The sequence below is a fragment of the Haliotis cracherodii genome, unplaced genomic scaffold (genome assembly GCF_022045235.1).
Source record: "Haliotis cracherodii isolate W230 unplaced genomic scaffold, xgHalCrac1.p SCAF_17, whole genome shotgun sequence".
Classification (NCBI taxonomy): Eukaryota; Metazoa; Mollusca; class Gastropoda; order Lepetellida; family Haliotidae; genus Haliotis; species Haliotis cracherodii.
This window is the reverse complement of record NW_027266272.1, coordinates 9202968-9227941: the sequence shown is the minus strand read 5'-3', so window position 1 is coordinate 9227941 and position 24974 is coordinate 9202968. Positions and strand designations below refer to the sequence as shown.

At 43.5% G+C, this 24974-nt stretch overlaps 1 protein-coding gene across 1 annotated transcript in view; it reads right to left on the bottom strand.

Annotated features, from left to right (window-relative positions):
* LOC139464340 (bifunctional 3'-5' exonuclease/ATP-dependent helicase WRN-like) overlaps positions 1-22794 on the bottom strand; it is a 36561-nt gene extending 13767 nt beyond the window's left edge. The window contains exons 1-16 of the mRNA XM_071245867.1: positions 22236-22794; positions 21430-21573; positions 20574-20640; positions 20016-20091; positions 17535-17602; positions 17308-17416; positions 14336-14410; positions 13063-13145; positions 12651-12757; positions 11564-11670; positions 9876-10033; positions 8144-8308; positions 6723-6933; positions 3416-3496; positions 2546-2672; positions 712-818 (exon numbers count right to left, since the gene is read on the bottom strand). Coding sequence (XP_071101968.1) covers positions 712-818; positions 2546-2672; positions 3416-3496; positions 6723-6933; positions 8144-8308; positions 9876-10033; positions 11564-11670; positions 12651-12757; positions 13063-13145; positions 14336-14410; positions 17308-17416; positions 17535-17602; positions 20016-20091; positions 20574-20640; positions 21430-21573; positions 22236-22736 — 2186 coding nt within the window. The 5' untranslated portion in view covers positions 22737-22794. The remainder of the gene's footprint in view (positions 1-711; positions 819-2545; positions 2673-3415; positions 3497-6722; positions 6934-8143; positions 8309-9875; positions 10034-11563; positions 11671-12650; positions 12758-13062; positions 13146-14335; positions 14411-17307; positions 17417-17534; positions 17603-20015; positions 20092-20573; positions 20641-21429; positions 21574-22235) is intronic.
* Between the last annotated feature and the right edge of the window lie 2180 nt (positions 22795-24974).

Genomic DNA, 24974 nt, shown 5'->3' with positions numbered 1-24974 from the left:
CGACTGCCAAAGGTCTATGTTAAGGTATGGGAGTTACGCTTGTCTCAGTACTACGACTGCCAAAAGTCTATGTTAAGGTATGGGAGTTACGCTTGTCTCAGTACTACGACTGCCATAAGTCTATGTTAAGGTATGGGAGTTACGCTTGTCTCAGTACTACGACTGCCATAAGTCTATGTTAAGGTATGGGAGTTACGCTTGTCTCAGTACTACGACTGCCATAAGTCTATGTTAAGGTATGGGAGTTACGCTTGTCTCAGTACTACGACTGCCAAAAGTCTATGTTAAGGTATGGGAGTTACGTTTGTCTTGCTACTACGACTGTCATAAGTCTATGTTAAAGTATGAGAGTTACGCTTGTCTTAGTACTATGACTGCCGTAAGTCTATGTTAAAGTATGAGAGTTACGCTTGTCTTATTACTACGACTGCCATAAGTCTATGTTAAAGTATGGGAGTTACGCTTGTCTTAGTACTACAACTGCCGTAAGTCTATGTTAAAGTATGGGAGTTATGCTTGTCTTAGTACTACGACTGCCGTAAGTCTATGTTAAAGTATGGGAGTTATGCTTGTCTCAGTACTACGACTGCCATAAGTCTATGTTAAGGTATGGGAGTTACGCTTGTCTCAGTACTACGACTGCCGTAAGTCTAAGTTAAGGTATGAGAGCAGGGGTCTGGTGAGCTACTTGTGGCCACCTGGTGGACGTACTTGCCAGATCCCCAGACCTTGTCCTTGGTAAAGCGTTGAATCCTCTGGTTGTTGGACCCCACCAGCAGCTGTATCGGGGACGTGATGCCGAACCTTCCACCCATCGCCTGACGGGAGAGGAAAACAGTCTTATATTTTGTTTGTTTACTTACGCTGCAGTCAGCAATATTCCAGCTGTATGACTACTTCATGAAAACAGTGTTGACTAGACAAACCAGCGTTCATACAAAACTTCTAACTTGCTATGCAATCAATGATGTCATCAGTACTGACTGCACAATCCACTTAAGTCGTCTCCTACACCAAGCATAGGTTACAAGTAGGGCTGGGATGGGTAACTCGGAAAGTCGAGCCGGGTGGGTACTGAGTAGGACCCAGGTACCAACAGGACTACCCAAACCCGTGGTAAGTCACGTGATATATGTCCCCATATGGTACAATAGTAAGAATATGCTGTACTTGACAGCATAGAAGGTAACAAAACTAATACAAGTTGTAGTTCTATTTTGAACGGAATATGGTTTTACAGCAATCTCATTAAAATCAGATCTTAGTTCCCGCTATCGCTAAACAAAGATATGAGGACATCCCATTACGGGTCATGTCAGATCGACCTTTCATCCAACCAATCAGAGCATCGCTTACCAGATTGTAAAAGTGACAGTCAGAATGTGTTTTCTAATCATGCAACCTCGAAAACGTTAACTCAGGGTATTCCGAACGACAGTGTGGGAAGCACTGCCATACAATTTCAACCATATATTAGACATTCCGGAATGTTCGTTTGTTCAGTTTTCAAAAGTTTAATCGATAACTGTGTCAACTTATTTTCAAGCATAGTCTGAAATGAAAGTCGCCAGCCATTAGCCATTATAATATTATTTCCTTTCATGACCATAACCAAACAACCGTCAACCTCGTCTCCGACAGTACCATGCATCATAAACAGGAAAAGCAACAAATTACAATCATAAACAAGCACATTCTCACTCAACTAAACATCAACCATCATCAACCATTGTCATCACTCGATCATAGCCATGAGAAAGTTTTATTACACAATCACCTTCTTTATAAATAACAATCACAAAGTCAACATCCTCACACAATCATGACAGATACCAATGGTAATAACGATCATCCAGAAACAATCATCCTAAAACTCAATCATCATAAGACAATCATTCTAAGACTCAATCATCATGAGACAATCATGTTAAAACTCAATCATCATGAAACACAATCATCCTAAAACTCAATCATCATGAAACACAATCATCCTAAAACTCAATCATCATGAGACAATCATCCTAAAACTCAATCATCATGAAACACAATCATGAGACACAATCATCCTGAAACTGAATCATCATGAGACAATCATCCTAAAACACAATCATCATGAAACACAATCATGTTAAAACTCAATCATCATGAAACACAATCATCCTAAAACTCAATCATCATGAGACAATCATCCTAAAACACAATCATCATGAAACACAATCATGAGACACAATGATCCTGAAACTGAATCATCATGAGACAATCATCCTAAAACACAATCATCATGAAACACAATCATAAGACACAATCATCTTAAAACTCAATCATCCTGAAACACAATCATGAGACAATCATCCTAAAACACAATCATCCTAAAACTCAATCATCCTGAAACACAATCATGAGACAATCATCCTAAAACTCAATAAGCATAAAACACAATCATCATGAGACAGTTACAATGAGACAATCATTCTGAGACAGTCTTTCTAAAACAATTATCCCTAAACAATCATTATGAGACAATCATTACTATCTGACCCCTGACCTCAATGGCCGTGAAGAGATCCTTGGCCTCCCGCGAGTAGTCCACTGGTTTGTCCGGCGCCACACTCCCAGCATCCATGCCCCAGTTCTTGGAGCTGTAGAAGCCTTGCTTCTTCCCAACCTCAATTCTGCAGAAAACAAGACATTCAAATCTTCCCTGCCAAGAAGACAACATCACAGCAGGTCTTTCTGTCCCAATACCCTCCACTGACAGACAGCCAGGGAGGTAGGGTAGATTAGTGGCTCATCACACCGATGGCCTGGGTTCAATTCCCCACATAGGTACAATGTGTTAAGACCATTTCTGGTGTCCCCTGCCATGATACTGCTGGAATATTGCTAAAAGCAGAATAAAACCACACTTTCACTCTATTCACAGCTGTGACATTTGATAGGGTAAATCATGCTATTGCAGGATAAGTCGCAGACAAAACCCAATGGAGGTTGCTTACAATGCTAAAATGAAATAGATCTATAGTCTGGAAGGTAATTTAAGGTACTGACGTTTACTACAATATCTGAAAAACTATCGGACCTACTCCAGTCAAAAGTGGTATGAGATTATTAAACAGTCATACATAACTGGATATTACATTTAAAGACAATCGGTGCATGAATAAAAATTCTGTCTATTTAGCTGTCACTATATTTCATCAACAACCAGACCTGTTCGTCAAGGGTGGAACGAGCATTCATTGTAACAGGCTTCTGCATAATGCTACCCCTGCGTCACAGGGCCATATGACACAGTTGAACCAATCAACTCAAAAGGTTGAATCAAGGGAATCATGCACGCACGAATACAGTGTTAGCGTTGGGCGTCTCAACGCACGTGATTCTCGTGCGTGTCAGACAAATAGTTACTTCTTACTTTTTCCGACAGTTGTCGCAGCAGTTTTCAGTGCCACCAAGTTCTTGCATCTCCCGCCCCTCGAAGTGAGCCAGCAACACCCTGACAGGGGACAAAACACTCATGAAAGTGAAACCTCATACTCAATTCAGATTGTTTGCAACTGATAATTTCCAAAACATACTCCAAAATATATTTTAAAAAATACATGTAAAACATAAGACAGTGACTGTCAGATGCAGCTCCTATCTCTGCCACTGAGGTCTTTCGCAAGAACTTACAATCAGAATGAAAATACAAATTGTGAATCAGTGATTTATACAGATTCTCGCCTCAGCAATCCTCAGAGTTTTAAACTCTGTTTTGTCTTGTTTTGATATATTTGATATCAATAGACGCAAGTGTGAGATTCTATCTATCATCTAAAAATCCGACTTCCATCCCCCACCAGTCTCATGTACCTCCTCCTGCACTGGGCTGTGCTCAGATACTGCATCAACCCCCATCAACCCACCCCCCAGTCTCATGTACCTCCTCCTGCACTGGGCTGTGCTCAGATACTGCATCAATCCCCATCACCCAACCCCCATCACCCCACCCCCCAGTCTCATGTACCTCCTCCTGCACTGGGCTGTGCTCAGATACTGCATCAACCCCCATCACCCCACCCCCCAGTCTCATGTACCTTCTCCTGCACTGGGCTGTGCTCAGATACTGCATCAACCCCCATCACCCCACCCCCCAGTCTCATGTACCTCCTCCTGCACTGGGCTGTGCTCAGATACTGAATCAACCCCCATCACCCCACCCCCCAGTGTGATGTACCTTCTGCTGCACTGGGCTGTGCTCAGATACTGAATCAACCCCCATCACCCCACCCCCGAGTCTCATGTACCTTCTCCTGCACTGGGCTGTGCTCAGATACTGAATCAACCCCCATCACCCCACCCCCCAGTGTGATGTACCTTCTGCTGCACTGGGCTGTGCTCAGATTCTGCATCAACCCCCATCACCCCACCCCCCCAGTCTCACGTACCTCCTCCTGCACTGGGCTGTGCTCAGATACTGCATCAACCCCCATCACCCCACCCCCCCAGTCTCACGTACCTCCTCCTGCACTGGGCTGTGCTCAGATACTGCATCAACCCCCATCACCCCACCCCCCAGTCTCACGTACCTCCTCCTGCACTGGGCTGTGCTCAGATACTGCATCAACCCCCATCACCCCACCCCCCCAGTCTCATGTACCTTCTCCTGCACTGGGCTGTGCTCAGATACTGCATCAACCCCCATCACCCCACCCCCCCAGTCTCACGTACCTCCTCCTGCACTGGGCTGTGCTCAGATACTGCATCAACCCCCATCACCCCACCCCCCCAGTCTCACGTACCTCCTCCTGCACTGGGCTGTGCTCAGATACTGCATCAACCCCCATCACCCCACCCCCCAGTCTCATGTACCTCCTCCTGCACTGGGCTGTGCTCAGATACTGCATCAACCCCCATCACCCCACCCCCGAGTCTCATGTACCTTCTCCTGCACTGGGCTGTGCTCAGATACTGCATCAACCCCCATCACCCCCCCCCCCCCCCCCCCCCCAGTCTCATGTACCTTCTCCTGCACTGGGCTGTGCTCAGATACTGCATCAACCCCCATCACCCAACCCCCATCACCCCACCCCCCAGTCTCATGTACCTCCTCCTGCACTGGGCTGTGCTCAGATACTGCATCAACCCCCATCACCCCAACCCCCCAGTCTCACGTACCTCCTCCTGCACTGGGCTGTGCTCAGATACTGCATCAACCCCCATCACCCCACCCCCCAGTCTCACGTACCTCCTCCTGCACTGGGCTGTGCTCAGATACTGCATCAACCCCCATCACCCCACCCCCCCAGTCTCACGTACCTCCTCCTGCACTGGGCTGTGCTCAGATACTGCATCAACCCCCATCACCCCACCCCCCAGTCTCACGTACCTCCTCCTGCACTGGGCTGTGCTCAGATACTGCATCAACCCCCATCACCCCACCCCCGAGTCTCATGTACCTTCTCCTGCACTGGGCTGTGCTCAGATACTGAATCAACCCCCATCACCCCACCCCCCAGTGTGATGTACCTTCTGCTGCACTGGGCTGTGCTCAGATTCTGCATCAACCCCCATCACCCCACCCCCCCAGTCTCACGTACCTCCTCCTGCACTGGGCTGTGCTCAGATACTGCATCAACCCCCATCACCCCACCCCCCCAGTCTCACGTACCTCCTCCTGCACTGGGCTGTGCTCAGATACTGCATCAACCCCCATCACCCCACCCCCCAGTCTCACGTACCTCCTCCTGCACTGGGCTGTGCTCAGATACTGCATCAACCCCCATCACCCCACCCCCCCAGTCTCATGTACCTTCTCCTGCACTGGGCTGTGCTCAGATACTGCATCAACCCCCATCACCCCACCCCCCCAGTCTCACGTACCTCCTCCTGCACTGGGCTGTGCTCAGATACTGCATCAACCCCCATCACCCCACCCCCCCAGTCTCACGTACCTCCTCCTGCACTGGGCTGTGCTCAGATACTGCATCAACCCCCATCACCCCACCCCCCAGTCTCACGTACCTCCTCCTGCACTGGGCTGTGCTCAGATACTGCATCAACCCCCATCACCCCACCCCCCAGTCTCATGTACCTCCTCCTGCACTGGGCTGTGCTCAGATACTGCATCAACCCCCATCACCCCACCCCCGAGTCTCATGTACCTTCTCCTGCACTGGGCTGTGCTCAGATACTGCATCAACCCCCATCACCCCACCCCCGAGTCTCATGTACCTTCTCCTGCACTGGGCTGTGCTCAGATACTGCATCAACCCCCATCACCCAACCCCCATCACCCCACCCCCCAGTCTCATGTACCTCCTCCTGCACTGGGCTGTGCTCAGATACTGCATCAACCCCCATCACCCCACCCCCCCAGTCTCACGTACCTCCTCCTGCACTGGGCTGTGCTCAGATACTGCATCAACCCCCATCACCCCACCCCCCAGTCTCATGTACCTCCTCCTGCACTGGGCTGTGCTCAGATACTGCATCAACCCCCATCACCCCACCCCCCAGTCTCATGTACCTTCTCCTGCACTGGGCTGTGCTCAGATACTGCATCAACCCCCATCACCCCACCCCCCAGTCTCATGTACCTTCTCCTGCACTGGGCTGTGCTCAGATACTGCATCAACCCCCATCACCCCACCCCCCAGTCTCATGTACCTTCTCCTGCACTGGGCTGTGATCAGATACTGCATCAACCCCCCATCACCCCACCCCCGAGTCTCATGTACCTTCTCCTGCACTGGGCTGTGTTTAGGTACTGCACCATTTTTCCCAGCATCTTCAGCTTGTGTTGACGGAATTTCTCATTGTTGATTTCATTGATGAAATGTTTGCTGACGTTGAAGTCCGCACTAGAGTAGAAGACGTGACAGGCGCTAGGCAACCCATCTCGCCCAGCACGCCCCACTTCCTGGTAGTACGACTCGATGTCCTTCGGAGCTGAAGACATGAGATAGAGTGAGTTTGTTGTTTAACGCTGCACTCAGCAACATTCCAGCTCTATGTTGGCAGTCTGTACATAATCAAACCTGACCAGACAATCCAGTGATTGACATCATGAGCAGCAATCCACACAACTGGGATACAATGACAAGAAATGAACCAAGTCACTGAGCCTGACCATCCTATCATTTAGTCACCTCTTACGACAAGCAAAGTGAGTGTGAGTGAGTGAGTGAATCAGTATGGTTTTACGCCGCTTTTAGCAATATTCCAACAATATCGGCAGGGGACACCAGAAATGGGCTTCACACATTGTACCCATGTCGGGAATCGAACCCGGGTCTTCGGCGTGACGAGCCAACGCTTTAACCACTAGGCTACCCAACCGCCCCTACGACAAGCAAAGGTTGCTGTGGACCAGAATTCGTACCCGGAATCACCACAGGTAGAGTGAGTGAGTGGTTTAAACGCTGCTTTGAAATGTATTCCAGTTACATCAATTTGTTGAAAGCCAAAAACGTGGGTATGTGCTGACAAACCAAGAATCACGATCAAGGCGAATAGGATATTCAAATATAGGATTTGAACACACGATCCCGAGACAAACACGGCCAGTAGTCTGTTAGTCTGTGACAAGTGGAAATCAAGCAGGGCCAGTCCTATTGTAAAATCTAGTTATTTTATATAAACTAGTCCGAAATGAGTTGTGGACTAGTTGGATATTACCAGAGGTATCTAAGTTCTAACCCTTGCGACCATAGGATCCCAACATGCCTAAGAGACGCAACCCTGCACAGCGAATCCCAATGCCTTTGACGACTGTGAGTTGGTTGAACAGTATTTGGGTTACTGCACTGCACACCAGGTTAATGTGGCACAAAAAACAAGTGTGGGCGAGATCCTGATAGATACAGGATCAAATCAGGGAATCAAACCCAAAGAGCGGATCCTGGCATTACTAAAGGCCAAGAACTCTACACATTTCTCAAATGTCCCATACACTGAACTAAAAATGTTAGTGATGACAATATTTTGTTGCTGATATTTTTGTAAGGAAGAATGAGCACACAATTTCATCAAAATATCCCAAAAATATTACTGATCCCTAACATTTTTGTTCAGTATATATACCCCTTTATTTGGTAGACCAGTTCACGACACTGCTTCAATCTACCACTTAAAGTCTCACAGATCCTGTAATACTCACCCCCATAATGGATGACCTTCCTCACGTCAGGCTTGTCAATACCCATTCCAAATGCCACTGTTGCCACGACAACCTGAATTCTGTCATTCACAAATTTATGATGAGCGTCTTTTCTAGCCTTAAGACTCAGACCTGCATGGTACGGAAGACACAACACCCCTTGAGCTGGAAACATACGCACAATCCATGATTAGAATCGTCCAACTCAACAGTAGCAATCTTGATCTTATTCCTTAGTCAGATCTGTGCTATCATTTTAATATATTAAATTAAAAAGGTTTAGAAGTAAATGTACTCAGTCACTAACATATACAACATAATATTTGCATCACTGGTGAGGTGAGGAGAAATTGTGTTTAACGTTGCGTCTAACATCATTGCACTTATATAGTGATGCGTGTGTGCGTGCGTGTCTGCTTGTGCTAGTCCGGACTGATGCCGATTTAAAGTGCTAGTCCACTGAGATATCATGCTGCAGTTTAACATGAATACCCCACTCAAACACAGTATACTGACTCCGAGTCGACCAGTCCTTGTTTTAGCCCCTTAATGTCATGCGCCAGACAGGGTAACAACAAGCACCATCTTTTAACGTCTTTAGAGGTGATATTTGCATCAGTGACATTGAAGATGAGGTTAGTCATCAGTATATATGTATGGATTCTATCACACAAGTCAGTGTGTACAGGATTTCGCCACCGTGATCTAAGTAACAATTTGGGGTCTATCCATCATCGAATAAACAACAGATCATTACTAGACATATCTATTTCCTAACTCAATGTTAAATTGTTTGTTGTTTCTTAGCTGCAGTCAATATTCAAGTCGACTCAAGTCACATCCAACATCGTCTATGTAGATAACAAGCAATAGTCACCTCTGCATCTTTAACATTGACGATGACTTTAGCCATTAATGACACTTAAAGTACAAAATTCAATAAGAGAGTGAGTGGGTTAAATGCTAGTTTGAACAGTATTCCAGTTTAATGCAAAATCCAAAAGTGATAGTTTTAGATGTTTCACTTTGGTCTAAAAGTGATAGTCTTGGATGTTACACTTTGGTCCAAAAGTGATAGTCTTGGATGTTACACTTTGGTCCAAAAGTGATAGTTTTAGAGGTTACACTTTGGTCCAAAAGTGATAGTTTTAGAGGTTACACTTTGGTCTAAAAGTGATAGTCTTGGATGTTACACTTTGGTCCAAAAGTGATAGTCTTGGATGTTACATTTTAGTCAAAAGAGATAGTCTTGGATGTTACATTTTAGTCCAAAAGTGATAGTCTTGGATGTTACATTTTAGTCAAAAGAGATAGTCTTGGATGTTACATTTTAGTCCAAAAGTGATAGTCTGGGATGTTACATTTTAGTCCAAAAGTGATAGTCTGGGATGTTACATTTTAGTCCAAAAGTGATAGTCTTGGATGTTACACTTTAGTCAAAAGAGATAGTCTTGGATGTTACATTTTAGTCCAAAAGTGATAGTCTTGGATGTTACACTTTGGTTCAAAAGTGATAGTTGTAGAGGTTACACTTTGGTCCAAAAGTGATAGTCTTGGAGGTTACATTTTGGTCCAAAAGTGATAGTCTTGATGAAAACCATGAGCATGGGTACGCAGCATAATCTGGGATTCAAATCCACATTCACAGGAATTCCGCACAGGGCCGCAACAATGCACGGTTAACAGATGACTGCACCACCACCCCTGCCCCCTGTGTGTAGTCCTTCCTTACTCTTGAGCACACTGGTCACCTCCATGGTGGACTTCTTGGTGGGGCAGTAGATGATGGTCGGCCCGTCAAACTCGAACTTGTTGTCCTTCTTCATCATGTGCTGCTTCAGGTCGTACCACACCTCCGCCTTCGCCGCCACCGACAGGAACAAGTTGGGTCTGAAATACCAGACATCGGATGTGAGAAGTTGTACATTGTACTCTCCTCATGCTACATTAGCACTGCGTGGACCTCCAGACACACTTTGATACAATACACACAACCATTGACAGGAACAAGTTGGGTCTGAAATACCAGACATCGGATGTGAGAAGTTGTACATTGTAGTCTCCTCACGCTACATTAGCACTGCATGAACCTCCAGACACACTCTGATACACTACACATAGCCATCGACAGGAACAAGGTGGTCCAGCATGAGATGACACATCGTACACCCGTCTTGTGACTTATTGGTAGGGTTCTACATAACCCTAGTCACAGTACACAGTACACAGTACATACTGCAATATCATTTTCATGTAGCAATATGTATTGCAATCACTATTTCAGAAACACGTGAAGATCCGAGTAAGAATTGGTCTTCAGCAACCCCTGCTTGCCGTGAAAGGCAACTATGCTTGTCGTAAGAGGCGACTAACAGGATTTGGTGGTCAGGCTCGCTGACGTGGTTGATGCATGTCATCGTATCCCAATTGTGTAGATCGATGATCATGATGTCATTCACTGTATTGTCTGGTCGAGACTTGATTATTTACAGACTGCTGTCATATAGCTGGAGTATTGCAGGGTGCAGCATTAAACAACAAACAAACAAACAAACACTATTTCAGAGCTAATTTTTGTGAACGTAATCAAATTCTTAGAATGACAGAGGAATCAATCTACACTGGCAGTATGTATTGAGGTGAAGTGAGGTGATAGGGTGCTTAACGTTGTGTTCTAAATTCTTTCACTCATGTAGCGACGTGTATGCATGTGTGTGTGTGGCTGGTTGCGCTAGTCCGTACTACTGCCGTTTTTTATAGTGTTAATCAATTAAGATACCATACAGTTTAACATGGATACCCCACCAAAACACAGTCCACTAACTTCGAGCTCAGCTTAATGCCGAGTGCCAGGCATTGTGTGTTTATAGGGTAACATCAAGTACAAGCTTGTAACGTCTTTTGTAGGGCTGGGATGGGTAACTCGGGTCCTCGGGTCGGGTCCTCGGGTCGGGTGGGTACTGAGTAGGACCCGGGTACCCAAAGAACTACCCGGATCCGTGGTTGGTCATGGGATACATTGTTTACTGACAAAAATGATCTTGAACTATATGGTTAAACTAAAAGTCACTAATGTTCGCATTTCTTTCTGACTATGCACCCAGACTAATATATGTTTGAATAAAGATAAAACTTCAGTCAACTTCAGTGTATGCATGACCAGATCGATTTATATGTGCATCTCAATACATTTTGTCCAGGGCTACAGTCAAACTATTCCCAATCGGACATTTTGTACCTATCTCTTGAGACTCATCCCAGCCCAAGTCTTTTGGTATGACGCGATTCATACTGACACAATCAAGAACATCATGTACGCTGTTGAAGGGCAATATTATGCTGCACCATAACCATCTTGTCTTGTGTGGCTAAAGATCTCCTCAAACAGTACAGGTAAGAATGGGCTGCTACCAAGCTCACCTGTCGAAGCCAGTACATGTGACAACTGGATTCCTCAGCTTCAGAGAGCGACAGATGTCTCGCCTCACGTCCACCGTGGCCGTCGCTGTCAAGGCCATAACAGGAACCTAGAGGAGAATCGGTCAATGATTGGTCAGTGATTATTGGTCAGCATGTTAAGATTTGAGCTCAACTGGATATGAAAACTTCTTTTAGTGGCATTTAGAAGTTGGTTTGATGAAGAAAAACTCATTCTATGGATGAACAACTTCTTTATTACAATTAGTGCAATGTTTCGGTGTAGATCCTAACAACTTTATCAAGCAAGTGTACCTACTTGTCCCTGGACAACATTTCCACAGACAACTCAAACTGATTTTTCATCTTTGAAGTCGGGTAAGTAAGGCATTGTTTTTCCACACCCCTGACTCAATTGACACTTCTCTACATGTCTAATATTTGGACCAATCAGCATTAATCAACTGTAACTGAAATTTAAAAACATGACAAATCATATGACACATCTACAAAAAGAATCTTGTTGAAATCTAAAAATATTATCACCTAAAACCAAATATCACACCAATGTCTTTGATCTTCAACCTACAGAGTGACGAAACTTTTGTGAAACCTGGAAAACGGGTGCTGACAAACCAAGGATCCTATTGACGAGCAAAGCTTGAACCATTACCCCACTGTGTTATTAAAAGTGTTTGAATACATTGCTGACACACCACAATACTATTTGTTTGTTTGTTGTTTAACGCAGCACTCAGCAATATTCCAGCTATGACGTTGGTCTGTAAGTAATCAAGTCTGGACTAGACAATCCAGTAATTGACATCATGAGAATCAAGCCATGCAAATGTGACACGATAACATGCATCAACCAATCCCGATCCCGTTAGCCACCTACGACAAGCATAGTCGCCTTTTACGGCAAACATGGGTTGCAGAAGACCTATTCTGACCCGGATCTACACCGGTCTCATATTCAGGGTAAATATGGGATTAGAAGCAGGCATCATGAATCCTCGCAGGGCTAGGGCAATACATGGCAATACATGGCAATACATGACACTTCATTGTACATGACATGTTCACTTACATCAGGAAACTTGTCCTTGAGAGAGCCGAGACTCCTGTAGGCTGACCGGAAGTCATGGCCCCATTGCGACACGCAATGAGCCTCGTCAATAGCAATCAGGTCAATACCTACAAGAGAGAGCAAGGTCCATGTGGATATTTATTATATAATCCAGAGATTTCTCGAAGCTGTTACTTGAAACACATTTTGTATACTGACTCTGAGCTGACCAGTCCTTGTTTCAGCCCCTTAGTGTTGAGCGCCAGAGAGGGTAAGAACAAGAACCATCTTTTAATGACTTTTGGTATGACGCGGCCCGGGGATCGAACACTCTACCAATAGACCACGGAGGCGGTCTGGTGCACCAAGTGCAGGGCCCTTCTGTTCCTAATAATGAAACTTTTTTGCTTCCATTTGAAAATGTACTGCATACCTATTTTGGTGTTGAGGTCTGTGAGCACGTTACTTCCTGTACTGGCGTACTCCGGAGTGATGTACAGAACACGGTACTGCCCTCTGCAACAGACAATGCAGACCTTCAATAACATGCTTGTATGGTTGTAACACCCACTCAGCAGTATTCCACCTAGGATCACTGAGTTAGTTCTGTTACATGATGAACCCAGAACGAACTTGTCAATCAGTAGAGATCTAGTCTGGAACTAGTTAATCACAAGAATCTAGTCTGGAAGAAATCAATTACTAGAAATCTAGTCTGGAACAAATCAATCACTAGAAATCTAGTCTGGAACTAGTCAATCACTAGGAATCTAGTCTGGAACTAGTCAATCACAAGAGATCTAGTCTGGAACTAGTCAATCACTAGAAATCTAGTCTGGAACTAGTTAATCACTAGGAATCTAGTCTGGAACTAGTTAATCACTAGGAATCTAGTCTGGAACTAGTTAATCACAAGAAATCAAGTCTGGAACTAGTTAATCACTAGGAATCTAGTCTGGAGCTAGTCAATCACAAGAGATCTAGTCTGGAACTAGTTAATCACCAGAAATCTGGTTTGGAACTAGTTAATCACAAGAAATCTAGTCTGGAACTAGTTAATCACTAGGAATCTAGTCTGGAACTAGTCAATCACAAGAGATCTAGTCTGGAACTAGTTAATCACTAGAAATCTAGTCTGGAACTAGTTAATCACTAGAAATCTAGTCTGGAACTAGTTAATTTCTAGAAATCTAGTCTTGAACCAGTTAATCACTAGAAATCTAGTCTGGAACTAGTTAATCATTAGAAATCTAGTCTGGAACTAGTTAATTTCTAGAAATCTAGTCTGGAACAAATCAATTACTAGAAATCTAGTCTGGAACTAGTCAATCACAAGAGATCTAGTCTGGAACTAGTTAATCATTAGAAATCTAGTCTGGAACTAGTTAATCACTAGAAATCTAGTCTGGAACTAGTCAATCACTAGAAATCTAGTCTGGAACTAGTTAATTTCTAGAAATCTAGTCTGGAACTAGTTAATCACTAGGAATCTAGTCTGGAACTAGTCAATCACTAGAAATCTAGTCTGGAACTAGTCAATCACTAGAAATCTAGTCTGGAACTAGTTAATCACTAGAAATCTAGTCTGGAACTAGTCAATCACTAGAAATCTAGTCTGGAACTAGTAAATCACAAGAGATCTAGTCTGGAACTAGTAAATCACTAGAGATCTAGTCATGAACTAGTTAAATGCCAGCATGGTTTACCTCATGAGTTCGCTCATAACCTGACTTGAGTTTTCTTGTGCAGATCCCAGCAAACAGGCCTCAATGTTGGCCGCCCTTGAACACACAAGCATGGCCGTCACTTTGTGGATTTCATACATATGCAGACATACACACATAATAAAGGTGCAATCACCAAACATAGATTTCAAAGTTTTTCAAATCATTGTAAGCACTACCGAGGAGTGAGTGAGTGAGTTGGGTTTTAACGCCGCTTTTAACAGTATTCCAGTTATATCACGGCGTGTCAGCTTAATGTGGGAGGAAAGCCCCAAGTGATGCAGGTCTCAGACATTTACCACATCTGTGAAACCCACGAGCATGGGTATGGTGCTGAAAAACCTAGAAACATAAACGGGGAAACCGGGATTCGAACCCACAATCATAGGTTTCTGGCGTGTCCAAGGGACTCAACTCTGCACAGCGAATCACGGCGCTTAAGACGACTGGGCCACCCATGCCCCCTCTACTGAGCAGAAACCTGTCCCTTCACTGACTTCAATGAGGCCCCACAGAAATCAGCAACACTCCTCATGGTGGCCTGTAGACAATCAAGACTTGACCCACCAAGCAGTGACACAAAGCATGATCCACAACCCATGCCATCAGAATTGATGAGGGTGCCGTTGTACAAAACAACCTTAGCGCTATGACTGTCCTAAGTCTATGTTAAGTTATGGGAGCTATGGCCACCTTAGCGCTATGACGGTCCTAAGTCTATGTTAAGGTATGGGAGCTATGGCCACCTTAGCGCTATGACTGTCCTAAGTCCATGTTAAGGTATGGGAGCTATGGCCACCTTAGCGCTATGACTGTCCTAAGTCTATGTTAAGGTATGGGAGCTATGGCCACCTTAGCGCTATGACTGTCCTAAGTCTATGTTAAGGTATGGGAGCTATGGCCACCTTAGTGCTATGACTGTCCTAAGTCTATGTTAAGGTATGGGAGCTATGGCCACCTTAGCGCTATGACGGTCCTAAGTCCATGTTAAGGTATGGGAGCTATGGCCACTTTAGCGCTATGACTGTCCTAAGTCTATGTTAAGATATGGGAGCTATGGCCACCTTAGAGCTATGACGGTCCTAAGTCCATGTTAAGGTATGGGAGCTATGGCCACCTTAGCGCTATGACTGTCCTAAGTCCATGTTAAGGTATGGGAGCTATGGCCACCTTAGCGCTATGACTGTCCTAAGTCCATGTTAAGGTATGGGAGCTATGGCCACCTTAGCGCTATGACTGTCCTAAGTCCATGTTAAGGTATGGGAGCTATGGCCACCTTAGCGCTATGACGGTCCTAAGTCCATGTTAAGGTATGGGAGCTATGACCACTTTAGCGCTATGACTGTCCTAAGTCTATGTTAAGGTATGGGAGCTATGGCCACCTTAGAGCTATGACGGTCCTAAGTCCATGTTAAGGTATGGGAGCTATGGCCACTTTAGCGCTATGACTGTCCTAAGTCTATGTTAAGGTATGGGAGCTATGGCCACCTTAGAGCTATGACGGTCCTAAGTCCATGTTAAGGTATGGGAGCTATGGCCACCTTAGCGCTATGACTGTCCTAAGTCCATGTTAAGGTATGGGAGCTATGGCCACCTTAGCGCTATGACTGTCCTAAGTCCATGTTAAGGTATGGGAGCTATGGCCACCTTAGCGCTATGACGGTCCTAAGTCCATGTTAAGGTATGGGAGCTATGGCCACCTTAGCGCTATGACTGTCCTAAGTCTATGTTAAGGTATGGGAGCTATGGCCACCTTAGCGCTATGACTGTCCTAAGTCCATGTTAAGGTATGAGAGGTATGGCCACCTTAGCGCTATGACTGTCCTAAGTCTATGTTAAGGTATGGGAGCTATGGCCACCTTAGCGCTATGACTGTCCTAAGTCTATGTTAAGGTATGGGAGCTATGGCCACCTTAGTGCTATGACTGTCCTAAGTCTATGTTAAGGTATAGGAGCTATGGCCACCTTAGAGCTATGACGGTCCTAAGTCCATGTTAAGGTATGGGAGCTATGGCCACTTTAGCGCTATGACTGTCCTAAGTCTATGTTAAGGTATGGGAGCTATGGCCACCTTAGAGCTATGACGGTCCTAAGTCCATGTTAAGGTATGGGAGCTATGGCCACTTTAGCGCTATGACTGTCCTAAGTCCATGTTAAGGTATGGGAGCTATGGCCACCTTAGCGCTATGACTGTCCTAAGTCCATGTTAAGGTATGGGAGCTATGGCCACCTTAGTGCTATGACTGTCCTAAGTCTATGTTAAGGTATAGGAGCTATGGCCACCTTAGCGCTATGACGGTCCTAAGTCCATGTTAAGGTATGGGAGCTATGGCAACTTTAGCGCTATGACTGTCCTAAGTCTATGTTAAGGTATGGGAGCTATGGCCACCTTAGAGCTATGACGGTCCTAAGTCCATGTTAAGGTATGGGAGCTATGGCCACCTTAGCGCTATGACTGTCCTAAGTCCATGTTAAGGTATGGGAGCTATGGCCACCTTAGCGCTATGACGGTCCTAAGTCTATGTTAAGGTATGGGAGCTATGGCCACCTTAGCGCTATGACGGTCCTAAGTCTATGTTAAGGTATGGGAGCTATGGCCACCTTAGCGCTATGACGGTCCTAAGTCTATGTTAAGGTATGGGAGCTATGGCCACCTTAGAGCTATGACGGTCCTAAGTCTATGTTAAGGTATGGGAGCTATGGCCAGCTTAGCGCTAAGATCGCTTCTACCACAGCACCCTGGGCATAATGCAATCAGTCAACAATGTTCAAGCGACTGAGGCTGACCGCCCAACTAATTTTGATTTACTATTTCAAGAAGCAAAACGGACCAGTTCTACCCAGTTCTGCCCATGGTGGAACGCTCCTGAACTGCAGAGAAGCTGACAGAAAATGAATTCCATGAAAGACAAAAACGTCCAGATCAGTTAACAATGTTTAGGAAAACAACTCACTTGAGCCCCAACACTTGGTCCTCCATGAGTGAAATCAAAGGGGAGATAACTACAGTAGTTTTACCAGTAAACACAGAGGGGTACTGGTAGCAAAGACTTTTTCCATGACCTGAAGAAAACAAAGTGGAGTGAACTAATGAAAATATATATAAGACTGACGGATGTTTGAAATGGTGATTGCTTATATTAAATGGCTCAAGAGATGGAATACCTGTGCTATTACTTACCTGTGGCCATGATGACACAGTTGTCCTTCTTCTCGTTCACCACTGAGTTTATAATTTTCCACTGCATCCTGAAAAGAGAAAGTTTGTTTGTTTGTTTGTTTGTTTGTTTGTTTGTTTGGTTGGTTGTTTAATGCCACACTCAGCAATATTTAAGCTATATGACGGCGGTCTGTAAATAATCAAGTATGGACCAGACAATCCAGTGACTGACATCATGAGCATCGATCCACGAAATTTGGATACGATGACATGTATCAACCAAGTCAGCGAGCCTGACCACCCGATCCCGTTAGTCGCCTTTTACGACAAGCATAGTCACCTTTTACGGCAAGCATGGTTTGCTGAAGATCTATTCTACCCCGGATCTTCAAAATAGAGAAGAGAAAGTCATTCTGCTTTGCATGTGTAGATAATCTCACCAACACATGTTGAACGTGACTAGAGGCAATAATTTGTTTACTGGAGTTTTGCTTAACACAGCTTTGAACAGTATTTCAGTTACTGTAAATCTTGAAATTAACGTGTCGCCAACCTAATGTGACTGCTGATCCCTAGCCAAAAATAGTGAAATTGGGTTTGATGTCACAAGATTATTGCACTTATATAGCGATGTGCATGCACATGTGTGTGTGTGGCTGCATGTATTAGTCCGGACTGATGCCGATTTATAGTGCTAGCACACTGTGATACCCACCATGTCCCACTAAGATAATACTTGACCTAAGATAATACTCGACCTTAGATAATACTTGACCTAAGATAACACTTTACCTAAGATAATACTTGACCTAAGATAATACTTGACCTTAGATAATACTTGACCTAAGATAATACTTGACCTAAGATAATACTTGACCTTAGATAGTATTTGATCTAAGATATTACTTGACCTAAGATAATACTTGACCTAAGATAATACTTGACCTAAGATAATACTTGACTTTTTGCTATGAAAAACTCATATTGCGATTGAGAGCCGCATATCCTTTTGAGTCTTAAGATTTGGCTGTTACGTCCGTTGAACTTGATGTGACGCGGCTGACAGGAAGTAAATAGTAGATATGAATGTGTATAGGTTTGCAATGTAGGTCAAATTCCAGTTTGAAGGTGTTTTGGTCATGGATGACTCACATGACTAAGAATGCCACCTCATCCCTTGAAAATTTGGCAGTGAATTTTATGCTGGGATGTGAGTCATTGACCATGTTTACGTCTGTGATGAAAGATTCCAGTTTAGTTAAACTCATGGTCCAGATTAGGAAGATGTCGTCAATGAATCCGATGTTAAGGTCGGGTTTCTTAGTGGTTCATTTGAGAAGTTTTTCTTCTAATTCTTCCAGGAATATATTTGCCTAAAAGGGGGGTAGTTTTGTCCCTATGGCTGTGCGAACGTTACGCTATTAACCAAGTTCTTTTTATGTACATGGTGTTTGTGTTTGTTTGTTGTTTAACGCCACACTCAGCAATATTCCAGATATATGACGGCGGTCTGTAAATAATCGAGTCTGGACCAGACAATTCAGTGACTGACATCATGAGCATCGATCAACGATAATGAGATCGATGACATGCATCAACCAAGTCAGCGAGCCTGACCACCCGATCCCCTTAGTCGACTCTTGCGACAAGCATAGTCGCCTTTCATGGCAAGCATGAGATGCTGAAAACCTATTCTATCCTGGTTCTTCACAGGTCGTGTACATGGTGTAAGACAAGTCATAATAAAGAAAGTAGGATGGTCAGGTTTATTGACCAATCAGGATTGAAGCGTCTTATACCCTGGACTACGGCTCTGAGGCCTTTCAAATTAGGTACGTGTGCTATAGGGAAGTGACGTCCACTGTGACAAAAATGATGTCACAATCTAAGATTGGAACTTTCTAATTCTGAATGAAGTGAGTGGTGTCTGTGATGTAGCTGGAATAATTTCTGACAAACTCTTTTACATGTTCATCTACGAGGCTGCCAATTTGTTCAGTGGAAGTACCATTGCCACTTATGATGGGGCGGCCTGGTGTTTTACCTTGGGTGAAGCATTTGTGGACTTGGGGCAGAAGGGTAAGGGTTGTGGTCCTCAGGTACAAGTCTGTAATTACTTGAGTCTGATATCTTCCTTAGTGGAGATTTTGGAGAGGAGTTGTGTAACTCGTTAGTGAAGTCCATGGTAGGCTCATGGTTTGTGTTGTGATTGAAATTTTCCTCAGTTGGCGTTTGGCCTCAATGATATAGTCTGTTAAGGATGACAACTGCAGATCCTTTATCATCTATTTTAATAATGACGCGTGTGAATGGGATGTTGTTAATTTCGAGCAGCTGGCGTTTCACTGATTTGATGAATGTATCACTCATTTACAGTGCCAATTTGTGAAAACACATCTTCCCACTTCTAGCTTTCAGTGGGATCATCAATATTACCCTTGGGTGTTAGCCTAAACCCGTTTCTCATTATAATGCTGCATGCTATCAAACTTTTATACTCACGGTCTGAATTTTGAGTAGCCGAAATACTGCTTCAAGACATCCAGGAACTTTTTGTCCTCCGGCTGATTGGCAGCATCTGGATGAAGAAAGCATTCATTACTCCGGACAGAACCTCCTGCAGGACCACCAGCTTTGTTTGTTGTTTAACATCCCACTCAGCAATATTCCAGCTATAAGATAGCGGTCTGTAAATTATCAGGTTGGACCAGACAATCCAGTGATTGACATCACAAGCATTGATCCATGCAATTGGGATACGATGACATGCATCAACCAAGTCAGACAGCCTGACCACCCGATCCTGTCAGTTGCCTCTTACAACAAGCATAGTCGCCTTTCAAAGCAAGCATAGGTTGCTGAAGACCTATTCTACCCCGGATCTTCGACCAAGTCAGCAAGCCTGACCACCCGATCCTGTCAGTTGCCTCTTACAACAAGCATAGTCGCCTTTCAAAGCAAGCATGGGTTGCTGAAGACCTATTCTACCCCGGATCTTCCCAGGACACCAGCACATAAACACCATGGCTTAATGCCTTCCTAGGAGCAACACAAACATACCATCATCTTCCTCCTTGTCACCAATTTGTTCTTCCTCTATAATACTTCTCTCTGCTTCCTCCAGTAGCTGAAATAAACATATATAGGATTTGTACAGTCTAAGTGCTGAGTATCACTCTGATAGTAATTGGGTACAAGGACACTCTATCAACCAAGTCACCGAGTCTGACCATCCCATTCCTTTGGTCGCCTACTACAACCAGCATAGATCCTGAGGACCGATTCTAACCCTGCTAGGGCAGACCTTTACACATCTTCCTGAGGCAAGGGCGTTAACTGACTATAAAAGTCCAGTTTCCACCCTTGCCGAACTAGGCTGGAATGTCCAGGCTTGATAATAGGACCACCAGTGGCTATTATGAGTTATGTCCCTTCTATGTCCCGCCTATTGACCAATCAGATTACATCTCTCATATCACATGCATTTGCTTCAGACAAAATGGCGGCACCCATTCAAGACAATCTGATCGATAATCAAGATCTTTTATTATAATAAAAAGGGTCTCCCCCACATCAAATCACTTGAGCACCTTGATTAAAACATGAAAAGATATGCAAAATATCTGTCGACGCCTAGTTGATGGTACACATGCTGTGCAAATCCTGCAGTCAACCGAAATCCATGTTGTTTACAAACCTGATGTCTAGTTCTTTAGAATCATTACACGAGTTTGAATTGACTATGCATGAACTCGTTAGGTCAGCCAAAATGTAACTCCGGAATTCCAGCCTAGTTCGGCAAGGGTGGAAACAGGACTTTTATAGTCAGTTAACACCCTTGCCTCAGGAAGATGGCCTTTATATGGATCATGACTGCAATGAATCAGGGACTGAAAACCAAGCCAGCTGATCCTACCTGCATGTCATCCTCATTGAAGTCATCATCAAACTCATCACTAAACTCCTCCTCGTCTCCAGCGACATCGTCCCCCTCGTTGTTGTTGTAGTTCTTGATGAGGTTCCGCATGTCATCTTCGTCAAAGGAAGGCTCTCCATCAACCTGGAAAAGAGAAATTCCCACAAGTTGTACTGCCAAGCCCGGCTTATCCATGATGATGAATGGTTTGTTCTTTGGTTTGGTTTGACACAATGAAATATTCCAGCTTATAACGGTGGTCTGTTAATAATCGAGTCTGAACCAGACATTCCAGTGATCAAAACCAACTGTTTTATTTACGCTTTCAGACTTTAATAATACAGGTATCACAAGTTCATTAAAAATATTAAAAGCACAAAAAGGAGTAACCATGGAAATTCTGCAATAATTCTTACCTTTTTGATGAACTGTGTGTAGACATGCAGATTTGTTCAATCATGATCCAATGTTGTGATTCAACAAGACCCACTATATTCAAAGTGAGATGTTTTGTTTGTTGTTTAACACCGCACTCAGCAATATTCCAGCTATATGACGGCAGTCTGTAAATAATCGAGTCTGGACCAGACAATCTAGTGATTGACATCATGAGCATCGATCCACGCTATTGGGATACGATGACATGCATCAACCAAGTCAGCAAGCCTGACCACCCGATCCCGTTACAAGCATAGTCGCCTTTCACAGCAAGCATGGGTTGCTGAAGACCTATTTTATCCCAGCTGTTCACGGGTATATATAGTCTATATTCATGGTAATGTTCATATGCAGACCCATTTACAAACCTTTATTTGTGCTTTTGTTTGATTGATTTTTGGAGTGTCTGGAATGTTGGAGAAATTATCATCCTCAAAGTTAATGTCATCTAGATCATCAATATCAGCTGCATTGTCGTAATTCAAATCCTCTGTTTTATCAGAATCAAATCCATCTTCAACCTTCTCAGTTTTGATTTGATTACATAGCAAACTTTCTGTAGAAACATCTTCTATTCTTTCTGTTTTAAGTTGTTTACATTCAGAACTTTCTGAAGAAACAATGCATTGTTTGTAAGGTTCATGATAACCTTCTTCTTTCTGTACACACTCAAACGTATTGTTCGATGGGGTAGACGTATGTGGTCCCCACACCACATTCCTGATGCGTTTCACTTGTTCCAGAGCCTTCTCCACCAGCAGGTTGGCCTGGTCATCAGCAGTGCTAATGTCATCCACTATCACAGCTGCAAGAAGACTTGTAACCTCATCTTTCAGAGATCTTAACCGTTCTTGTAGTGTCTTGGACATGTTGATCTGAGGTTAGTTTCTCATCTTGGCCTCATGGGTGTTCAACCTTTCTGAGATATCCACACCTGAAATCATAAATACATTAATCAGTATTTATATTATATACATATGAATGAAATACTGATTTATCAGTGACGATAGATCAAGTTATCAGTCACTAGTGACTGATATAAACAAGGTGCCGGAACTACTTTCTCCTGGATCAAAACATTACGTTTACGTCAGATGCCGACTGTCTCAACCGCAGGTGCATAGCTTCTCTTCAACTGACCACAGGAACTTTTTGACGAGTCTGATGTCTGGAAATAACATCTATGGCAATGTTAATATCACTCTTGCACCCGACATGCTTCGCAAGAGATGAGGCATAACTGGCAACAGCGAGACGTACAGCCGAGGCGAGAAGCACCCGCTTGAATTTTTCGAAAAATTGAACTTTCCTAATTTAATTCATGACAGCAAGCAACAATGTTTCAGTTAAAATGCTCGGGATTCTATAAAAATGTGTTTATGTCAACTTTCATACTTATCTGTGAGAAAATGTGATCAAATTTGGCGGATTTTGTAAGCCTGGAGAGCGCTCAGCTGATCGTTCGACATGGTCACAGTACTAACTGTTTATGTATTCCTACGCCAATAAAATAATCGCTGTTTGAAAATGATTTCTGTTTTCATTTTAAACAGGAATGTTTAATTATGACAAACAAAAATATCCACGGAAATGAATAGTCGATATGAACTAATATATTTCGCATAACATATATTAACAGGGCTAGTTTTATTCACGAACTATATTCTTTTCGCAAACTCCCTTTATACGGCGGTGGTTAAGGGGCGACAGGGAGAACTTAGTAATTTATCAGACACTGTTTTCGAAAAAAATATAAATTGCAAGTAATAAAAATAAAACATGTATATAATAAATAGAAAATTCAATGTGTTTTCTCAAATACCACTTTTATCTCATCTTGTGAAGTGGGGAGAGTCTAATATTTTCACTCGTGAAAATATTAGACTCTCCACACTTCACGAGATGAGATAAAAGTGGTATTTGAGAAAACACATTAAATATCCTCTATGTATTGGACTGTTTCAGCTGATATCCTGGGAACTGAACGTGACAAGAAACTCGGCTACCGTCTGTTAGGACAGCGTAAATAAACTTTGAGGCAATATGTAAACTCATTTCTGAACATTGATTTGTTCCCTGTGATCTATGATGATTTTGATATTACAAAGGGTGCATGTTCATTAATTTCTTCCACCTAAACAACAGAAAAAAAGAACGGAAGAAGCTCATCAAATGTGGTTATTTGGAAATACCCCTGATGGTGATCATGGTTATAGTTTAATAACAAAAAGTATCCCTGTAGAGAAAGCATTTTCGGATTTCGGGATTGCATGGATAATATGATTACTACTCCATTGCTGTCATCCATGTTTCCTGGAATAACTGTGTATTTGTCGTCATTCACTTGGTGCTCAGTTAATGATGTTTTATCACAGGTATAGTTAGTGGTAGCACCACTCAGATTACCTGACAAAGGTTCCCATTTGACATTTCTTGTGTGTCTGAGGTAATTATTCAATCTAAATCCAGGTCTGAAGTTTGGTGAAATGTATGTTATGTAATAGAGAGGAATGATCAGCTGAGTTTCACAAAAAACAGGATTAACCGAAAAATATATGATTGATTAATCACTGTTATTGTGCAGTGGATTTGTCAAAAGTAAGTGTTTACTTGTGTAGGATTACTAACATGACTAAAGCAGACGGAATACACCAGTGAAGTGCCAATGTAGAAACAGCATACAATGTTCAAAGGATTAACTGAAAAATATGTTGATTCATTGCTCAATGTTATCTACTTCAATGGATTTTTTAAACATGTTAAAGGCCCATTGACACCATAAATATAGTTTGCTGATAAAAAACAGTGAGTGAGGTTTTACACAGCTTTTAGCACTAGTCCAGCAATATTATGGCCAGGAACACCAGAAATTGGCTTCACACAATGTACCCATGTTGGGGAATTGAACTCTGGTCTTCGGCGTGACAGGGAAACACCTTAACCACTAGGCTACCCCTCCCGTCCCTGACGGGTAAGACTTGACACCTATCTGTCCCTGAAACAAACTAGCGTAATCAGTTGAGAAACGAACTCAAGGTATAATATCCAGAAACACTATAAAAAATATATCACTAAAAGAATTGAGCGGCAATGCATACACATACAAC